Here is a 21,674-nt window from a genome sequence, read left to right on the forward strand (position 1 = left end):
GTTCAAGGATGATGTGTTTTTTAGGAGCACATTTTCCTTCAAGATCTCTCACATTAATGGATCCACAAAGCTCGTCCTCGGGCGCCATAAAGGCTAAAATCTCATAATGCAATAATTCCCCCGAAACCAATGTTTTTTATGGTTGACAGCCAGCGGGCATTTAGATTTAGAAAGCTTACGTCCCATATTTTTTCAGTCATATCGGCTAGAAGCAATCTGGGTCCGGCGCTGGCCTACTTCTAGCCCACTATTTTGAGCAACCCTTTAGAAAGTATTAAACAGAGGAGAACAATGCAATTTTTGAGTGGCAGCATTATGAAATACTCTCACAGATGAGAGCCACATCTGTCCAATGTGTTGAGGGAGAGGACTGCGGCGACATCAATCATGGGAATGTAGACTGTGATACTAATCAGCCCACGACTGGTTCAGACAGAGAGGAAATAGAGTTTTATGATGTTACAGCCTCTTAATGTCACATCTGTAAGTTTCCTGTAATTCCATCACAAGCTGACATGATTTGGAAAATCACTGTGTGTTGTCCTCAGAGTTTAAGTGATTGTAAACCTCCGCTGGACACCTGATGAATTCCTCACGTGCTCTTAGCTGTACTGACCTTTGAGTTGAGGACATGTTTTCTCAGGAGGCACTTTGTTTTTGTTCTTTTTTTCAGTGCCACATGTCCATGAAAATAACAAAAATGCCCCTATTTTCATGTTTAATATTCAGATAAAATGTCAAGTGCCTCAAGTGGCAACACAACAACGTGTCCCTTTGACGTCAAGCTCAATTTCCATGACTCATTCGTTTCTAAATAAATCACATCTTCTATTGGGCAGCTCCCGAAAATAGCCAGATAAGAGAGAAGTACAGCATTAATCTTGTTTTTGCACAAGCCTCAGAAGGTACAATACACCTGCCTGTTTCTGATGCTCCATTTGTCCTGCTTTTAAAATGAAATAAAATTCATGGGGGAAAAGATTTAAGGCTCCTAAATTGACTTTACTGGCTTTCAAGTTTGAGAACCAGCGCAGGCTTTCCCGACATTCTCTGACTACTTGATGTAATTAAGGTGGATTTAGACTTTCCCTCAGCACATAAAAAACAGACAATTGCTCCGTTAATGGTCACCATCAAAAGCCTTAAAACTGCAGAGAAATAAGAAGACAATAGCTTTCTTTCAACAGAGAAAACAGTGTAAATGTAAACTAAATGAATCCATTCATCAGTGTAAATGATGTTTTTTTATCAGTGCGGCAACCTCACTTAAGTGGTGAATGGGAGGTCCTGTATTTTAAACAAGCAGACGGTGTATAATGGCAAAATAATCATTTATCCAGTGCTTTCTCCAACTGCGGAATAATCAGTGAATACAGACCAATTTACAACAACAAAGACAACTAATCACATTAAGATTTTCAGCACCACTGTGACTCATTCTGCCATCCCAACAAAAACCTCTCACGTGTTTTTCACCAGAAGCAGTGAAAGGATGAATCATGGAGTTGCTTTAAGCAACAAAAAGGGAATACTTTCAAACACAGCTCTGTCTATCGACAGCAGAGCTTAAAGCTGTTGTCTGCAGTAAGCAGGGAGAAAGTCACGCTCTGTGTCTAAAAGGAAAAAGTGCTCGAAATCCATTTCAAAGACGAGGGCAGACACTGACGAAAAAAAGTAATGAATATTTTACAGGCAGGGAGTGCAGAGCTGCACTCCAGGTGACACTCTTGTGTTTATAGAGCTTATCAGAAACCCATCGCCCACAGAGCACAGCCAAGGCAAAGCTATGTGTCTGATTGTTTATCAGCAGACTGCTGGTGGGTTCCCCTGTTACCTGAATGCTTGCATAAGACCAATCACAGGGACAGTATGCTGTAAATTCAACAAAAATGACCCTATTGGAATGAAATGCTGTTGAAGTTTAGATATGGACGTCTGACTATAAGAGGAAGCTGTATGCCTGCAGTATGGGGCTGCTTCCCTGTAGGGAGCTGATATGGATTTCTATGATGCGAACTGTCAAAGTATAAATTATATTAACCCCTTAGCTTCCAGTTTTTACCCACATTTTTTTTCCCAGTGAGCTAAAGCATCCTGTTCCACTCTGTGTGACAGCATCACATACCGTATGGGGCTTGTTCTGGCTTGTCATTCGATCTGTGCAATGTTATGTTCAAATTCAAAAGTCTGTGTTTTTGTGGCTTAAAATAAAGCTCTGCAGTTTTAAGCAAAGCTAGGCTGTACACGGTGAGCTGCCACTGGTCACTGACAGTGAGTCGGGTTTAACCCTCGCATGCATGTTTGCTCAATTTACTAATGTCAGGAATCAGATTTTTGTATATTATTATGTCTGCAAATGCTTCTCATTGGTTACTTTTACTGTACAATATGTTATCTGAAAGCATTGCTGCTGTGACCAGTATAATCCCTAAGGGCTTTTTTAAAGTATTCTCTATGACACAGAAAGCGGGCTAAAGGTTTCTAAAGGCCCAAAGTATAAGTACATACAACCCAATATAATACAAGAGATTATAAACAAACATATATTTAGGAGACAAAGCTGTGAATCACACTAATCCCTGTCCAGCATGTAGTCACACACTAGTAAATGAATTGTTAGAATATTTTGAGGAAATCCCTGAGTATTCTCCATCAGAGAACATGAATCCTTGTAAATTCTTCTCCTCTTGCTCAGGTGAGGCTGTGCTAATACTCCATGCTGTCATTTTGTAACTTAAAATCCCCTCTGAGCATTTGGGTTTTCAACTTATTTTGTCTTATTCCTTGGAGAGAGAAAAGAGCAGCTGTATTAAATTGAAAGGGAACCTTCTTAGGAAAGTAACGTGTTAGTGCGCAGATCAAATTGGGAAAAAGTAAAACTGACAACATCTCCGCAGCTTGTGTGACTCGAGCTGTGCCAGGCCTGCCTGTGAAGCAGTCCTTGAACAAGGGCATTTTTTGATTTGGTGTGTATCTTCCTGTGCGCGCTCTCACTGCTCAAGGTGCCTGCCAACTGAATGACTTTGCTGCGAGGGATTAACAGCAGCGGCGATCTCTTCGTGAAATCTGTCTGTAGCTTCTGAAAAATGATTTCAGAATGTTGGAACTACACACCCACCCGGCACACACTGGAACGCACGCGCTCCGACGCACACGCCGAGTTGGTCCTAAGACTTTACATGTGCTTGCATCATCATCCTTTTAATTGAGCTTCCTCTCCTCTGCCTGTCGCTGCACTCAATCCACGCATTCTCTCCCATTTTTTCTTCTCTGTCTCCTCTTCTTCTCCCACTCTTTGCCGCCTGCTCTCCAGCACTCGGTTGCACACTCCTCCTCTTCATCACAGAGCGGGATAGTGAATGTACATTTATATAAACTGATTAGCATTTCAGCCCAGCCTCGGTTTTCTCTTTGCGCTAGCGGAGTACAAAGAATCGATAGACACAATGCAAGGGGAAAAAAGAGAAGCATGGAGAAATCAATCTTAACTTGCCGTCAAGGTGAGAAAGGCACTTGCGTGGTCTCTCATAAAATCAGCTGCTAGACAAAGTGTGGAGAAGACAGTCTGGGAGGAGGCCCAGAGGAGATGGCAGGGCTCTGCCTCTCGCTGCTGCGGATCAGTCAGAGGAAGTTCTGATGTCGGAGGTGGAGGGACTTGAGTCAGTGTTTTTTATCTTACATAAAACTAAAGAACAGGCTCCTCTTTTTATTGCATCCAGTCATAACTCTTCCAACACAGCCTCCTCACTTTTGTTTGGTTTTTCTCTTCAAAACACATCTTCTATGCAAGTGCAGTAAAGGTTGCAAAGGTGGGAAACAAAAAAACAAAACAACGGGAACATTCCTCCAGACATTTCGGAAGAAACATCCACAGCTTACAGTAGTGACTCAATTTAAGTGTACCTCTCACTTTCCTTTCCTTTTCCAACTCATCTCTGGAGAGCATTAGTCATCTGTGTGTCATGTGGAGGACGTTTGAGTGCATTTCAAACCAGATTTAAATTTTTTGCAGAAAAATGTCCACACTGGCCTAAATAAACAAACCAAGAGAGAGAAAAGGTGAGTTTCATTAAGATTTATTCATATGAAAATAATAATATAACAATAATAAGAACATAACGTATGTTTTAAACGGCATTAGGAGGGACTGTGTTCAGTGTGATGTTGAGGGCTGCCCCTTAATAAAAAACCACCGGATTTAAATTCAGGATTTGTCTGCTCTTTGAACACACTGAATCACAAAATTAGCTGAACTGAGATTTGACATGAGGGACTTCTGCACATCAATGCAGTCATGCAAAATTCCTTTTTTGATTATTCTTTTTTTACATCTAGTGTTTATAGCATTGCAGCATTACATCATTGTGAAAGTTTTTGTGATTTTTACTGATAAATCTCCAGAAAATAACACTAAAAAGAAGACGCAGCCCAGCTTAATTGTATCAACTGACTAATAAGGGCCTGTCTCGTTTCTTATTAAATCATGTCATCACAACATCACAACACGTATTCAGCATCCTATCTCATACTGTAATCTCCTTTTGAAAGGTGCATTAAGTGACTCTTTTTGCCTCAAAGCACAAATAACTGTGACATACTAGTAAAGGCTACCCTGAACTTGTTTCCCAGACTCCCCCTTCTGTCGGCATGGGAAGATATTTCAATCTCAAAAGCCCCAAAAGCAAATAACAATGCAGATTTATTATTATTATTATATATGTTTATATGTATAAATTAGATATATTCCCTCTGCGTTATGTGTCTTACTCATCCCTTGTGTGACAACATCACTTCTACTTCTGTCACTGTAGCTGTGCCAGAGACACATCCATGCTATTTCATTTCTTGGCTGCTAATGCAGGTCACTCCAAGTCATGTTTTTCTTTATGCCCCAATTAACCCTGAACACCGCTGCAGTTCAGCTCAGCCTGACCAGAAAATGTGGTCAGAGGAATATGTTAATGTCTGATAAATGGTTTTAGAAGGTATGTCCTTGGTCTTCACTGGCAGGTACAGTATAGGAATGTGCTTCTGTGTAATCCTTGATTGTCAAACACTGACCTACCTACTTACCGACCTACCGCCTGTGATGGTGTCAGTAAAGTGCAGACAAACTGTGGGCCAAAAACCTTTTTTATTAATGCGATAAAAGCAGGTGTGTCCTTGTAGCTCGGAGCCGAGTAATTAATGGGTTAAAAGGCTGATGTGCTTTAGGCCCTCGAGAGGTAGCTGGCCTTGTAGTTATTATGCTGAAGTGTCAGAATTACTAATGTGTGTGGGTGGAGCCACTGACCAGAGAAAAAGGAATGGCATGCTCGTTTGCCACTTGAATGCTGAATTAGACTAAAGTCTGACAGACTGACAACTGCAGAACACTAAGAATTACCTAACTGCTCATTATCGTCATGACACATACTTATACCACCTTTGTTCAGACATAATTTAGCTCCAGTAATATATACCTAAAGAGAAATCTCAGAGGAAAAAGCCTCCCATTTTTTCTTTCTTTCTTTCCTCTGAAGTGCACCTACTCTAGATTCTTTTTGTATTTTTGATTTTTTTACCGTATAACCATGTAAAGGAGGTCTCTTTTGGTCCACTGTGCATGTACTTGATATTCTTGTGCTTCCTCCATTATTTTAATAAGTTCTAGAAATTCACTCCATGCAGAGGATGTGGACAGAGAGGCTGTGTCAGACTGTAGGCGTACAGTCCTCGGCCACCTGCCGGAAAACAAATTTGACTCAGAACAACCCTGCAAAGCCCTGCTGCAGTGTCACAGGGGGCTTGCTTCCTATTGGTCCAGAAAAATAAATCCTCCAGTGTTATTCTTAATAATACCATTCTGCTCTGAAGATCTTCCTTCACAGATGGCGTCTGTGTCATGTCAGTTACACAGTTGTTTCAATCTTTTCGATGATCTCTATCATGGACTTGGAGGGAGAGAGCAGAGAACAGTCGTCCTGATCCCAGAGGCTGCCGGGGCTGGAGTTCCCATCTGTGCTCAACTCGTCCTCCTCCTCTTCCTCGCTCTCCTCCTCGCAGGACTCCAGGTAGTGCAGACCCAACGCGTTGATGCCGGAGTCCTCGGAGCTGGACGGGGAGGAGCAGTGGTCCATTTTGGGGCCTTTAATCTTATCCATAGGGGAGGGGTGTTTGTGTTCACTGTACGTCTGCTGGACCGGCTGCGCGGGTGCAGGCGTGTGCTGGGTCGGCGTCGGCGTCGGTTTGACCGCTTGCCGAGGCTGACTGGGATTCTGGGGCATCTGAGGCGTAGCTGGAGCCGGCGGGGGTGGGGTCGGAGGACGAGGCGGTTCCGGTAAGGGAGGCGGCGGGCGCTGCACGTAGCACATCTTCCCGTTGATGCGTTTGACAATGTAGTCGTCCACGAACAGGTCCGCGATGACACAGTACTTGGGTGACTCCAGGTGAGGCGGAGACTGGAAGCAGGGGGCGAGCTTCAGGAAGCGCTCAGCCAGGGAGACGGATAGGTCGATGGTGTTACTGCACTCTGAGCCGACGGGCGGCACGGTGGTACTGGGCAGCTGGCACACATTGGTCATGGGCTGGTAAACATACTTACCTAGAGGTGGGAAAACAGAGAAAGGAAAAAAACACAGACAACAATTACTCATGACAAAGTAGCAAATTAGACTTTTATTTTAAAGGTGCTGTAATTACTGCTGCTATCTGCTGTAAAAGCTGATGCCAATAGTGATAATCCCACAAAAAATTATCTCCTGAACCTGGAGTGTTTACTCATTTACTCTCACCACTCTCATCTGCAGCTGTCGACAGTAGGCAGCTGTTCTCAGTACAAAAAATAAAAAATAAAAAAATCTCTTGAAACCCACTACATTACCTGCCAAACACCAAACAACAAGCAGACAAAGTTAGCAACTAGCTGGTGTGGAGTGAGCTGCTAATGAGTCAGATATTTTCCACAGGAGTCCATGAAAATACACACAGTGTTAAAAAGGAGAGAAAATATTAGACTTATTATATTCATCAGGTGGACAGAAACATGACTCTTAATGAATGCTAATGTTCCTCAGTGCTGGCTGTATATATGAATACACCACTGTCTGCTAATATGTTATTATTGTAATGTATTGACATAAAAGGTGTGAAAAGACTAAGTACAGATATAAATAAATATATAACTTATAGCAGTAGCAGCAGCAAATGTATTCAGTCTGAAACTTGCAATTCATGTTCTATTCTGTGCCCCTTCATAGCCTGTTCCATTCTGTCCTGTTTTTCATGTGCAGATAAAAACAATGCACATTTTTAAAGTAACACAAATAATAATATCTCTTCCTGTAAAATGTCAGAAATAATAATAATAATAATAATAATAATGACAAAAGCATGTATAAGGACATGTTTTTAGGCAGTTTTCACCAAGGACACAATTTTTGAATCTTGTGTGTGTGATAACCAATCATCTGTTCCTTCTTCAGGACGGTGGCAATTTTCACATCACAAAGCTTTTTGTGCTGCCAATGGCAAAACTACCTTTCTTGCTGCTGCCACTATCTGAGGCAGAGCTGCAGCCAGGTTGAAAGATGGTTTAAATTTGAAGCCATCAAGAGGAGGCCAGCAATCATTTCTGACCATTCAAAACTGAGGAAAGACTCATTTCAAACACGGTAAAATTACACTCGCGAATAGGGCAGTACAGTAATGTTCACAGCTCTAAAATTATGACATAGTGCTGATTCACATCAACATTACTGGCACAATGGTGTAATGTGTAGTGTCACATCAATTCTCAGTAAGATAAAGGCCATAAATTTGCTCTGGAAAGTGGCCATAACACCTTCCATGAGAGCGATGCCTCCCATTTTTACAACTCATGTACTGGTGGTGATAGTACAAAATAAATGCTCCCAAATGTTACTCACTGCTTGCAGCCCACAGACTCCAACTCTAAGCTGTGCTGTCTGAATAGTGAAGCTCAGATGTGTGTTTAACTGGCTCCCAGGAGGAAGACGGAGAGAAACTACAGAAGATGACAGGCCTACGCATCACTTCCTCTCACTCTGTGTCCTTGTCTTTTGTTTCGCTGGCTGGGGGATCCATTCAATCACAATCTTTTCCCAGGTTACACTGACAACATCAAGCTACTTCAAAGTAGGGAAGTGACTTTCTTTTGTGTTGCTGAATGGACAAAGTGAGTTTGTAATGCTGCACACTTTTTACTGCACACACTGTACACTGGTCAGCCACAATATTAAAACAACTGACAGGTGAAGGGAATAACACTGATCATCGTGACAATGCAATGTTCTGCTGAGAAATCCTGGCGCCAGGCATTCAGGTAATGTTACTTTGACACGTACCACCCACCTAAACATTCTTGCAAAGCTAGCAAACACCCTGCACTTCCATGACAGCCTCCCTCAGCAGGACATTGTGCCCTGCCACACTGCAAAAACAGCACAGGAACAGCCTGAGAAACACCACTAAGGCATTGGCCGACCCTGCAAACTCCCCAGATCCCAATCTGATCGAGCATTCATTAAATGTGTCAGAACAAGCCTGATCCGCTAGTAACATCCTGGTGTCTGACACCACAGGACACTCTCAGATGTATCGTGTCCATGCCCAGACAGTTCAGAGCTGTTTTGGCAGCACAACAAGGTTTAACATTGCGGCTGATCAGTCTATGTAGTTCAACACATCAGCTGCACAATCATAGATTAGCTTTAATGAAATTCATCTGAACAATTCGTTATTAAATGGCACAAAACTGCATCATTCACCCATGCGAGGCGATTAACAGCAGCTATGACTGAAGCTTTATGTCTGCAAACTAAAATATTGTGACCATAAAACATAGGAGCTTGCGTCGATGCTGACAATAGAAGGAAAATAGTAGCCTTTCTGGGTTTAATGAGAGAAACTCAATGGTCCATGCTCAGACAGAGATGAGCCCATTCAGGCAGACAAGATAGCAGCAACAAATGAGAGCTAAAGCAGTAGAAGCCGATGTGTTGACATTTAGTTTTTAGCATATTACATCTAATTGCATTCATCCATCTGGAGTTTCAAATACCAAGAGCAATACTGGGGGACAGACAGATGCACAGTCGGACAACAAAGCAGGCAGACATATGGAGCTGACACCACCAGCTCTGGTTGTCTTCAGCAGCCTCGCAGAACGAAAACAGCACATCTGTGAATTCACAAGGTGTCTGCACTTAGTTAGAAATATCACTGTTTCTGTACATATGCGTGCAATTGATCTTCCTTACAGTAGTCTGGAAAAAAGGAAGAGAATCTCATTGTGAAGCGGCACACCTTTCAGTCTTTGAATATTTGGACTGGAAGGCAGGAAAAAAAAGACTACAAGGTAGCGAATACCAACGTAGGCTGAACAATGCAATGATTTAAAATATTTAAAGGGTCTATGTGCAACATTCAAAACTATTGGAAGTTGCTTGAGAACCAGCATCTCAGACCTAAACAACACGTTGGCCACACCTACAACCTCCATTCACGTTTCATTTGCAATCAATCAGACCATGTTCACAACAGCCAACAAAGTATAGAGATAAAAAGCGTACCCGTTAATGGACTGAGTTTGATTATGGATGGGTCCGGAGCAAACGTGTGGAAACAGAGACACAAAGACTGGAGTGGAGACGTGAGCAAAAGACTAGCAAAGAGGAGCCAGAAAACAGCTGTGAAGACTCTTGCAATGAGCTCGTATAACATAAATAATTTGTTTTCCTAAGGTTTTTAGGACACTGTCTGAATGCTGGACTGCACTTTCGCTTTTCAAATATGGTGGGGGAGGTCACTATCCTTTTTCCACCAAAAAGAACCATGCGCTAGTTCGGTGCTAGTTCAGTGCTGGTACTTAGTTGGTTAAAATCTCGTGCCTCCTAACAACCAGTTTGGTTTGCCATTGCCAAAGAGCCATGCTAGAGTTGTGCCACTGTAAAACATCAGTATGTCACTGCATGTGTAGCCGTTCAAAAACATTTGTGCATCGTAACCACGCAAGTGCTGATCCTGACTTTCTATTGCAATCCAGAAACAAATAGTCAAACTGTTAGGAGCTACTTGTCTTCATTGTAGTCACAGGCAATGGCGACAGCGTTTGAGAAGACAGGTAATTATCAGATATGTCTTGATTCTTAACAGTGAACATGTTAGCGTTAGCTTGTCTATGTAGCTTCAACTATGTTTGCATTCATTACATAGCGGTTAAACAAACTACTTGCTCGGCTGTTTCAAAATGGCGGTTCTGTGTTTCTGCCGTTGATCGTTGGTCACCATCAGGCGTGAACTAACCGTGACGTCACCCGTTGGTTTCAACGCTGAGAAAATGAAGCCCGGATTTTGCTACTTCCTGGTTGCCATTTTGGATTTTTTTGGAGCCAGTGACGTAAAAAGCGTCATCAAACAGGCTGGACCGGAGAGCAACTAGGGGCAGGATTGGCTGAAGACTCTCTTATCCCGCCCACGTTTTACCACAGAGGCTTCTGTTGCTGTCTATCAAGTATAGCCACGCCCCCTGGCTCCGCCAACTTTAACGATTTATTTAAAATTCAGTACTGATTTATTTTAAGATCGGCCACCTGATCTCTCATTTTGACCATGAAAACTAACGGGGAAAAAATCCTGAGCTGTAGAACATCAGTCTATCAAATTTTATTTTTTCCAAAAATGAATTGGGGTCTGTGGAGCAAAAGCTTTTTGGAGCCAACCCTAGCAGACAGCGTGATATTGCAAGTTTTTGACACTTCTGGGTTGGCTTCAATTTTGGAGCCAGATGCTACGTCCACTTTATATACAGTCTATGGTTACCATAACCCTGCCCCCATGACATTTTTGTTCTTAACTCTGGCCCAGCAAAGAGTTGGTGCCTGAAAAGCACCAGATTTTGGAGCCCGGAGCCGGTGCTTAGTTGGTGGAAACACAAAGAACTGGTGCTAAGTCAGGCACTGGCTCCGAACTGGCACTGGAACCAGCTTGGTTGAAAAAAGAGGTTTGTGGGTCTGTGCATAATGAGGGCCAATAGTTTCAAAGGGAGGGACTTGCATGCACTAACATGCACATGCAGTTGGGCTAGCTGTCAAAACTTTAACAAAAAGAGGTGCTCAGATTACAAAAGAGACAGATGGAGTTTGACTACATCCTCTGCCAAGAACATCATTACTCCACTTTATCTATACATAGTAGATAGTTGTTTGTTGCCATGCAACATTTCGATTCAAAATCTTGCACACTGCACTTTAAAAATAGTCAGTGCATATTTGTGGGAAAACTGCGAAAACTACCTTAAATTTATTTCCTGTACTAAAATGTTCGTTGCTTCAAAGGTCTGTACATGTATCAACTAATGATTGGACGGAAGGATGCATACCACAAAAGCTAGATGATTGAGTAAATGTCAAACTGTGATTTCCGCTGTAGCTCACTGAGAGATGAAATGAACGCCACCTTACAGCAGGGGAACTCGATCTGTGCAGCTTTATTGATATTGAGTTGTACTCTACCCTTGTGTTGCCCGGTGCTGGAGCTCTTGCATGACAATGTCAGCTGGTAGGCGGCCTCTGCATTTGCTCTCCCTGCCCCTGTGTTTGTGTTTCCATATGAACAAAGACCAGATGTCCCCACAAAGGAAGGACAATTAGCAAAATTCTCCATACTAAAGAGATTTAGCTGTCTTTCAGTTCTTTAGTTCATGGACAGGACATTTTTTATTAAAGAATAATGCCAAAAATATTCAAGATTTGTGTTTTAGTAATTAAAACAGACCAAATCCAACAATGTCAGTGTGTGTACGCGGGAATGAAGAAACATGTCATCCAGTGCGACGTCGCGGTTTATTGATGTGGTTAATAGTTTTTGGAATAAACAACAATGGAATGAACAATGGGGTAATAATCTACAGCAGGCTTTGTCTACACAAGTAAAACTTGGTAATAGGATTAATTCCTTGCTGATTTGGTCTTTTTGTTAGTCTTGCTAGCAATAAACAAAAAGTTGCAGTATTATTCTTCAATAATGAGGGTTAAAACAATCTCACAAAAAAAATTGTGGAAAAAAAGGATTTGCTGGTGACGTATGTTGCATCTTTTGTCCTGTGTGTTGTATTGTGGTGTAATTTCTTGTTGCTAGAGATAACTTTCCAAACATAGACAGCATGATGTCACAACATGTTTCTAGTCCGGCTACAAATGAAGATCGACTGAACCGAAAAACAAGAAGCGCGTCAACAGTAAATGTCAGATGTTTTAGTCAGTTCTTCAGAATCAAACATTGGCAGCTTCTCTGCACACACACAATGTTTTCTGCTGACAGCAGCCTCAATTGACCAGCCGCAGGACACGCTGAGCTTTGAGTAAGGAGAATGACTCTTTCTTGACTGGAAAGCCTTTCATCACATTACAATTAAATCTCACTAAAAGCACCAAGTTCACTGGGGACTGAAGAAAGACGTTCTGGGAGATGTAGGACATCATTAACTAAAGAAGGCAAATATGGCAATAAGAAAAAATAACAGCTTGTAATCACAAAATTGTAATTATGATGGCAGGATTTTTATAGTTAAAAGCATTAAAGGTGACCCCTTTCTTTACTTTCACAGCTAGCTGTCAAAAAAAACCCCCAAAAGAACAGTTTATAAAATATGCCTCCTTGATGTTATCTTAGTAATTACTGAGTTCAATTAAAGCTTTGGAACAGGTAGGTAGATAATGTTAAATAAAGTCAAAGGGCGTTTCAAAGAGATGTTTATGTGGAAACGCAAAAGTTCAAGAGGTTAGTAGGAAGTGGGAGAGCCGGCAGCTCATCCCTGGAAAGTACATATTGCTCTCTAGAGGAGGGAGTAGAGTACCCCTCTGCTACCAAACGTCTCCATCTTGTATGCCTCCTCTGCTCTCTCCTGGGCCCATTGCTGGCCGAGGGCTGAACAGTCTGGTTTAATGCAGGAGACACTCTCTGGAAAATGCTGCATGCAGCCCATCAGTCTCTCACCCTCCTTCACTGGGCTTCAACTCCACTCTATGGAAAATTTCAACTCTTTTGTCACCCTGCAGACTGCAGCTGCTTCACTGTCGACAAGCCCAACATGTAGTCAAATGTATGAATGTATGTATGAGCACAACCGTCTCACACAGATGATGTCATTTAATATCAGCGTATATCAAAGCTTCAGTAGAGACTGAGTCATTAACAGCCCCCTCAGTTTGATGTTTTGAACGTTTGAGCTGAAGCCAGTAGTCTTTAGGTGCAGGCTGATATTCTAAATGGAACATAGCAGTTCAAAGCGGCACGTTGGCAAAACCCAGTGAACACAAACAATTATTTTAGCAGATTGCTATCATTCTTCATAACAGCTGCTGCACCCATTTGGCTCGTGGATACGGCTCGCTCACACATCCGCTGGGTCTTTGTGTTTAAATCTGTTCAACAAAGGGACTGCAGCCGGGGCAGCAATGTAAGTTTCATGTTTCAGTGAAGAGGACAGCCTGACCCAGCATCATGTGAAACTCCTTTCCTGTTTCCTGTTTCATGCCTCCAGTGGCAGACTGTTCCTGAGTTACAGCCACTTTAAAATCCACTGTTTAGTCTGTAACCATAGTGAAAAATGTAACCCTCTGGACTGTTATTCCTGTGCACAGTAAAAGGTAAGCTTTAAAAGAGCACTCAGCTGATTTAACTGTCAGGTTCACTTTTTTATTCCATAACTTCTTCTTCTGTATATAAAGATGGATGGACCCTTCTTGACATCACCTACAGGTTTTCTAAACAGTGGTTTTGACGTCAGTTGCCATCCTGACATTGTCTGACTCCTGCGAACTCACAGTTAATCCAAAAATGAGCAAACAGGTGAACTGTTAGTGAAGCTAAGATGGACAGTATAAACATTGCTTGGCAATGGATGGCGCCCACTTGCCACTCAAATCAGCCATGCCCATAATTATGTCATCCACATGTAAATTCATCATGTCCTATGTGTATATATCCATATGTGTACCTATTATGCTATACCTGTACATATCTATATGTAGATAGATAGATAGATAGATCTTACCTTATATTAATTATATTTAAATTTACACCTGAATACAAAATATTAAATCACCTCCCATATATTAAAGATAAGACGTTGTTTTGTACTAGGCTGTAAGCATGTTTATTTCTGCTGTAAAGTTGGATATTTCAACATGGAGGTCTATGGGGACTGACTCTTTTAGAGCCAACCTCATGTGGCCATTTGAGGAACTGCAGTTTTTGGCACTTTATTTTTAAGGACTTGAGGTTGCTGCGGAAGTAGCCATAAGCCGACATAAGGATCAGGTCACATAGTCTGGATAAGCTCACTTCTCAAGTGACATCACTGGAAGCAATCTATCAGACTTCACATGGCTTCCTCTGATGGCTTCAAGCAGCTTGTTTTTTTCAGATACACTGGTACTCCCCAAACCTGCAATAATACCTAAAAGTGTAAAGCTGGCAGAATTTCCAACTCTATCTATAACTCTGTCATACCTTTATGTACATTAGGAAGCTTTAACAAGCTCACTATAAGAGCCTGCCACCAAACCTAACAGGAAATATCAAAATACACAATACCAATGCACAACAAATAACAAATTCAACCTAAAACAGAAACAAAAGGACTAGAATATTGCTCTCTCAACCAAAGAAAAAACACTAACTTCATGAGTGATACTTGCCAAATTTGAATTCTAACAAGAAGGCAAACTTCAATTTAATGCCAAAAGTAATTTCGCAAGCACATCAAAACACAAAATGCCAATAAATGACTCAGCAAACCTCCATTGCCACAGGAGCGGCAACACCACAAAGCTAAATAGGGCAAATTATAAAGGGTGCAAATTTTATCCCAACAACATGACTCATTTGCATCCCAGACGAGCCCCCAATTTGTCACAACCCGGCTCAAGGCTAGATAAAGCATCAGCTGTAACTAAAATAAGTTTATTTTACATAACGTACAAGGGAATTAACAAAAGAACAAACAAATCATAACCCAGACAAGGTGGGAGCCGAAGCAGAAAGAAACTGGCTGACTGCCACCACTTTATGTAATGGAGCCAGAATAATAGCTGTGATGGTTCGACCCCACCCAGCAGACTCCTGCAGGGATGGATGACTCTGCACTGAGGGTCGTCACTATACTGATCACTGTACTAAATCATCCTGTCAATACTGACCAATAAATGATGTCTTGAACAAGCTAATAATCCTATCAGAGAATTCTATGTACACTAACAGTGATATATTGATGCTCCATTGGCTGATCAGTAAATTAAGCCTCTTCCAAAGCACACATTTTAACTTGTCACAGATGGAAAAGCACAGGAGTAACTAACAACATTAACGGTGTCTCTGTTCTGTCTAAGTGTCCCTGAATGACAGTGAGCCAATGTGAACAACACCACTGAAGAATATAATACAGCCATTGTGAATTTCATTATGTCACCTGTGCTGTCTGTGACTCATCAAACTGTCCTGTTAATTAAAAAAGCCTGTTGTTTTTCTCCTTGGAGAAAAAAAAACAAACAACAACAGCGTAAGCTAGCAAAATGAATAAACATGACAGTGAACTGTCTGAGAAATAATGTGGACACATTTTGAATTCCGCAACATATAGGACCAAAAAAGATCAAATCTGAAGCTGTTTGCTGCCTTTTCAAAAGAAACACCAACAAAGGAAATAAAACAACAGTTAAAAGTCCCTCACCAGTCATTCATTAAACCAACCACAACTCATCTCTGTGTGTAGTTACACTTCCAGAGTTTAAAAAAAATGGCACGGATGCAACTCCAGACTGTTGTCTCCTCTGGAATGTGAAGATCTATGAAATCAACACCTCTCTCCACCCACCCCTCAACATTTGCTGCAGCTGGAGCATACTAGCTCACCTACACTCTGTTCAAACTTTGTAGAACTACTTTATGCTAGTCAATGACACGTATTATAATGACACAGGAAACTCTGCCCTGCAAAGTGACAGGATGGGTTCCTTCTGTTTGAAACACAAGAAACCCTGAACAACTGAATCCATGCTTCTGAGACTGTTATTAGTACACCTCAGTTTAAAGGTAGACATGCTCAGCCCTTGACTGTTTATTTCACCCACAATGTGTCTTCTAGGATATAAAACACAAACATACAGACATGATAATGAGGTGAAAACACATTTTCTTGCACTAGTGGGGTGTCTTTAAGTCAATTGGGTTTCATGTGAATTAACTGTATTATAGGAGCTGCATAGTAGCTTGGTGGTTAGCACTTTCATCTTGCAGCTAGAAGATCCCCGGTTTGCGTCCCGGCCTTCCCTGGATCTTTCTGCATGGAGCACGTTTCGTACGTTTTCCCTTTGCACTTGTGGGTTTTCCCCAGGTACTCCCACAGTCCAAAATATGCTGAGGTTGATTGGTAATTCTGAATTGGCCATAGGTGTGAGAGTGATTGTTTGTCTGTATATGTAACCCTGTAATAGACTGGTGACCTGTCCAGGGTGTTCACTGTCTTCGCCCAAAGTCAGCTGGGATAGACTCCAGTCACCCTGCGACCCTAATGAGGATTAAGCGGTGTATGGAAAATGGATGGATGGAAAACTGTATTATAGTTTGTGTGGGACAGTGGTTAGCACTGTCACCTCACAATGAGAAGGTTCTGTGTTTAAAATGTGATGGTTGGCCTTTCTGTTTGGACTTTGCATGCTCTCTTTGTGACTTTCCCCAGGTTCTCCTGCTTCCTTCAGCAATTCCAAAGACATGCATGGTCGGTTAACTTGCGATTCTACATTAGCCACAGGTGTGAATGTGAGCATACTGAGCGCACATGGTAGTCTCTCTCTCTGCGTTGACTTGTCTAGAGTGTACACTGCCTCTTGCACAATGTCGGTTGTAACATATTGCTACTCTCCATAACTCGCTGTAGGGTATAACTGATGGATGGAAGTCATAGTTTTTTTATTAAAAAAAAAAAACGTTTTCCCATATATTCGGTTATTTCAAAGTTCAGCTACAAGTCAATGCTACACTTCAACAGTCTAAGTTAGCCAGATCAAGTGAGTGTAGCATAAAGTTACAGTCTCTCCTCCTCTTCTTTGTTCTGTCTCAAACAGTGTTTCTTCACAGAGCTGCAAAGAGATGACAGTACCACAAACAGGGAACGTGGTGTAGTATTCACACACAGACTTGAGAGAATCCAAACCTTACCATTCAAACAAAAGAGCAAACTTGCTGAACTTGTGTGCCGGTGTCGCTCTGCTTCAATCACTGCCAGACCAGCAGTTAAAAGTGATCAAAGTGATGGGGTTTCCAAACTCCAACGATCAATCAAAAACATCCCTTCGGGCCTGTGCTGGCAATGTATTGATCCTTTAATAATAGGTGAAGCTTTTTCATGTTTCTGCACTGGTCACCAAATCAATAAATATAGGGCAGGCTTATATCCAATAAACTTCCATATTTCCCTTTAGACATAGTCTGGAGCTGCAGTCGCGTGGTGTGACAGATGAGGCTGCTGAGGACATCTGACACAAACTTGCTTGTATCTACACAAGAAGCACAAGTTCGAACGTTCAAAATTAGTGCTGACAGAGTACAGGCAGACTGACAAGACTGTTCAGGACTCATTATAGACTCTGTTAGACGTTCTTAATGAGTAATTTATTGCTTTGCCTGGTAATTGTAATCAGTTAGTAGAAGATAAAGTGAGGGGAAAAAACATTCAGACCAGGTGGTTCTAGTGCTGCTGTGAGCAAAAGCTCTCATCAGACATGACATATTGGCGGTGACACTAAACACAGCTAATTACTGCTAATGAGAGGCTTGGACTGATGTTGTCACCAGCTGGGAACACTGCCTCCACCTACATCCAATTCCAGTTTTCCACATTTTCTCTGCCAGAGGTTCAAACAAAGCTACAACTAAGTGGAAAAAACTGGAAGGCTGTCAAAGCAGCGACATAATTTTCCGGCTGCAAAAAGACAATTTGCTTCCTTTGAGAACTGAAACCAAAAGGAAGACATTCTGGAGACGTTCATGTTGCAGCTAGGAAATAGAAGAATCCCTGAATTAAGTCACAGGTAATCAGTGCATAATGCTCCACAGGTATGATAATAGAAATAATTTGCGCTGGAGAACTTAAATGCTGAGCCAAGCCTTACTACACATTGACCTTTTGTATTTGTTTTCCTGGCAACCTATTAAAAATGTAATTAAAAAGGCAGTCTCGCAAGGCTCCCTGTGGTGAATGCACAATTATCAGCTTCAGAACAAGTTTATACTCCAGGCGACAGTCATAGGCACATTCAAAATGAAAACGTGATGAGATAAGGGCGTTACAACATTTCGCTCTTTTGCATCTGGCGTTATTATGCATCTCTAGGAAGAAGAAAGTGAGCCGAGCAAGCAGGCAGGCGTTGCATGCAAAAGCACGCTGGTATACTTTTCTCACTGGGTGCCCTGGTTCTGCCTGATTCAGCAGTCTAAGCGGGTTTATTTTCACTGTGGTGCATGGCTGTCCTGCGAGGGGAACCTGTGAATTGCAGTGGAAAGAGCTGAGAAGGTGAGAAGCTCCATTATGATACGACTAGTTCTTTCCACTGCGGAATAAAAGAAATAAATCAGAATTAAAGGATAAGTACAAAGGGCTCCATGTGCATTTTTCAGCAAATTTTCAGCCTGAATATATCAACCAGAAAGGACGATAAAGTTTGAATGTTTACAAATGATGTAACACTGAAGAGGCTTTGCGTGGAATCATAAATGCCGGATGTGGCTTGTAATAAACACTTGGAAAGAACTCATCATTTTTCTGCCACATCTGATATTTCAAATCGCTTGGCTCATTCTGGATGGAGGCGGGTATCTAAATCCAATGATTACACGGCAAAGATTACAATGTGACTTCAGCAGCAGCGCACCATAAGCCCTGAGTGACTGGTGCAGAGTGGATGGTGATTGTGTTTTACACTGATCTGAGGATTTTCAGGGCGGCCCGGGATGGGGATAAATTAGGGCAGCAGAAAGAGACGGACACCCCCGTCAGGTTCAGGTGCAGCTATTGGAATTCCGCGACGGCGTAAAAGTGTCAGGTCGAGAAAGGTTCAGATGCGGGGAAAGTGTCTGAAAGGGTACATGGATGCTGAAAATGCCACTGACACTTCTAAAAGTGGAAATGTTTGAGTGGAGCTGCAGCGCCGGCACTCTCTTCCCAGCGCAGACAATTAAACGAGTCTATAGAGTTTACTTAATATTACCAAACATTTGGCTTGTGACTGAAGAACAGCAGCTGAATCTGACTGACAGCGTGATAACGTGCAAGCATGTGATGAGCATTGTGGACTCAGCATAGAAAATCTCCTTTAAAGGATGAGCCTGCTGTCATACTACATTTTTTTTCTGATTGTCAAGAAATCCAATGAAAAAAATAAAAAAATAAACCAAAAATGTGTTAGTCTAGTACTTCCCTGCTTTGCCTCCCTGTCTGCAGCCCCGAGCCCATCCCAGATCCTCTCTTCTGAAGACGTAAATCTTTCAAAATGGGTCACAAAGGCATAATTGTTTCTTTAAAAACGGCTCAGGCATTTCATAAATCAGTTAACAAATGCTCTAGAAAAAAATCAGAGTGCATTGTGGATATTGTTGAGGCCTGTTAATACGCGTTTTCAACCCTTGTGAGTAACCAGTGCCAATATTCGTGCAATAAAGAAAAGATGTGATTGTGTTTGAACAGTGGAGGTCTGTGGAGGAAAGCTGTATCAGACTGAACTGTGGGATTCATGGCTGTTTTTTTATGGCCTTTCTTCGGTCTTGTGGGCAAAAATACAGATCATCACAAGACTTACCCTTTAAAACAGAAATGAAAGTGATGATTCAGGCTGTGTGATGTCAGTGTCATTAGACGGATACAGCCAACACAAGCAGACGAACAGTGATAAAACACTGAAACCAGAATGTGACATTTCCCTGCTCATGAATTCTTCAGCCTCCACTGTTTAGACGACATAAACTATTAATACCAGGGCGTCTGCTGGAGGGGCTTAACTCCAATCAAGCTCACATTTGATGTAGTTTGATGTGATATTATTGTAATAAATGTAGGGAGACTTTAAAATCTATTTACAACATGAAATAGCAGCACTTTCCCCGGGCAGTAAATGTTGCTTTTGCGCGTCAAAGGATGCCAAACTCCCTCTGTGCCACGTTATATCTTTTAGTAATCAGTTAAACTTACCCACATCGCGTTCAAATCTGCCATATTTTTACCCATTTCTAACAGATGAACAGTAATGGTGCTGCTTTTGCATTCACAACATAGAAATGCCTGCTAAATATCCTGCACATTTTCTCCATCACTGACACTAAGATTGATTTTCTGGGAATACAGATTGCTATAGCTAAATGTATTTTTTTTTAAAAAGCATGTGAAACTAACTTACAGTGACACCAGCCCAAGTGGCAGCACCAGTGCAGCTTGAAGCACTTCCCGTGGCTGTGCGTAGCGCAGATGGAGAGTCCATCGCAAGGCAGGAAGTCTGGTCTCCCCGCGCAGCTCTTGGCCAAAGCCTGCGCCTCGTCCAACTTCTCACTCTTCGGACACTTCTGAGCTCCCGAGGCGGCCATGCCAACATTTCTTGGATGAAAAAAGGGGAAAAAAGCGCACAACACAGCCTCGGCCTGAGTACACTACACCATAGACGAGCAAGGACCGAGCCGAGGTTTTGTTTTTCTTCTCCGGGTCCAACCCAGCCCCAAAAAGCTCCCTCAACTGGGAGACAGACGCGAAACACGGTGCTGAATGTGAGGATCCAGAGCAGCTCGGTTCGTGCTCACACAAAGGGCGGCAGCAAATCCCGACAAAGCAGAAGGGCGTCAATTAACGGGGCGTAGTGTCACATTCAAAGCCTCCCACGATCGTGATCCACACATCTCTCCATCCTCCCCTTCGCGTCGGGAAAGCTCCTCTGTGCCCCGGTGACGCGCGTTACGGAACAACAGCGCGCATCTGAACTTCATCACACAACGGGAGGAGTCCACAAACACAAAGCCAGCTGCTCTGCGCACTTCAAACAACACGGCCAGGCTTTCATCAGTCCCCGTGAAAAAAAAGAACAACTTCAAAAGATCAAGGTTTGAATGTGAAATTAAATCACCCTCCACTTCACCGAAAAGTAGAGGTTTTAGAAGTGTCCCATCCTGTTTCTTAACAGCACCTCATGCAACACCGATTCTTCAAACTGGTTTATTTTTTTTTGTCCTGCAAGTAAGCAAGAAAAAAAGGTGTCAGAAATAGTGGAGCTGCGGACAAAATGCAGCACTACATTGCACAATCCAGCTGCTCCAGTGTGAAGTCTGCAGCCGCTAGGTGGCATCCCCAAACATCTGCTGAGTGCTGGACGTGAGGTTCACTCCAAAATGAGCCATTGATTTATATAAAAGCAATCCAGAGCTGTGTGTCTCCCTCAGCTCTCCCCCCTGTCACCGCTGCAGCTGAGTCAGCAGCAAACATGAACCCAGGACACACCAGGAGGAGAGCAGCTTTTCCGCTTTCTCCTGCAGGAGTGGATGTTTCCCTGATGGAACAAATGATATGATAAGCCACCAGCAGTTACCTGAAGCACGTCAGAAGTCAGCTGAAGTTATTTTTGTATACAGTGTACCAG

At 42.3% G+C, this 21,674-nt stretch overlaps 2 protein-coding genes across 2 annotated transcripts in view; one reads left to right on the top strand and one right to left on the bottom strand.

Moving 5' to 3' along the window:
* Positions 1–21,674, top strand: part of smarcal1 (SWI/SNF related, matrix associated, actin dependent regulator of chromatin, subfamily a-like 1) — a 105,559-nt gene that overhangs the window by 68,459 nt on the left and 15,426 nt on the right. The gene's annotated exons all lie outside the window — the stretch shown is intronic.
* Positions 4,061–21,517, bottom strand: zgc:162707 (UPF0524 protein C3orf70 homolog B). The gene is made up of 2 exons (XM_022196148.2): positions 20,451–21,517; positions 4,061–6,583 (listed from the first exon to the last, which is right to left on the bottom strand). Exons 1-2 carry the CDS (start codon positions 20,632–20,634, stop codon positions 5,892–5,894), a joined length of 876 nt encoding a protein of 291 aa, XP_022051840.1. The 5' UTR covers positions 20,635–21,517; the 3' UTR covers positions 4,061–5,891.

Source organism: Acanthochromis polyacanthus, chromosome 14 (genome assembly GCF_021347895.1).
Source record: "Acanthochromis polyacanthus isolate Apoly-LR-REF ecotype Palm Island chromosome 14, KAUST_Apoly_ChrSc, whole genome shotgun sequence".
NCBI classification, from domain to species: Eukaryota; Metazoa; Chordata; class Actinopteri; family Pomacentridae; genus Acanthochromis; species Acanthochromis polyacanthus.

Bases quoted from the DNA above. Each gene is read 5' to 3' on its own strand.
- zgc:162707 (XM_022196148.2), bottom strand. From the start codon at position 20,634: ATGGCCGCCTCGGGAGCTCAGAAGTGTCCGAAGAGTGAGAAGTTGGAC. The intron at 6,584-20,450 runs GTAAGTTAGTTT...TCCCACCTCTAG, and splicing joins CCACTTGGGCTGGTGTCACT to GTAAGTATGTTTACCAGCCC.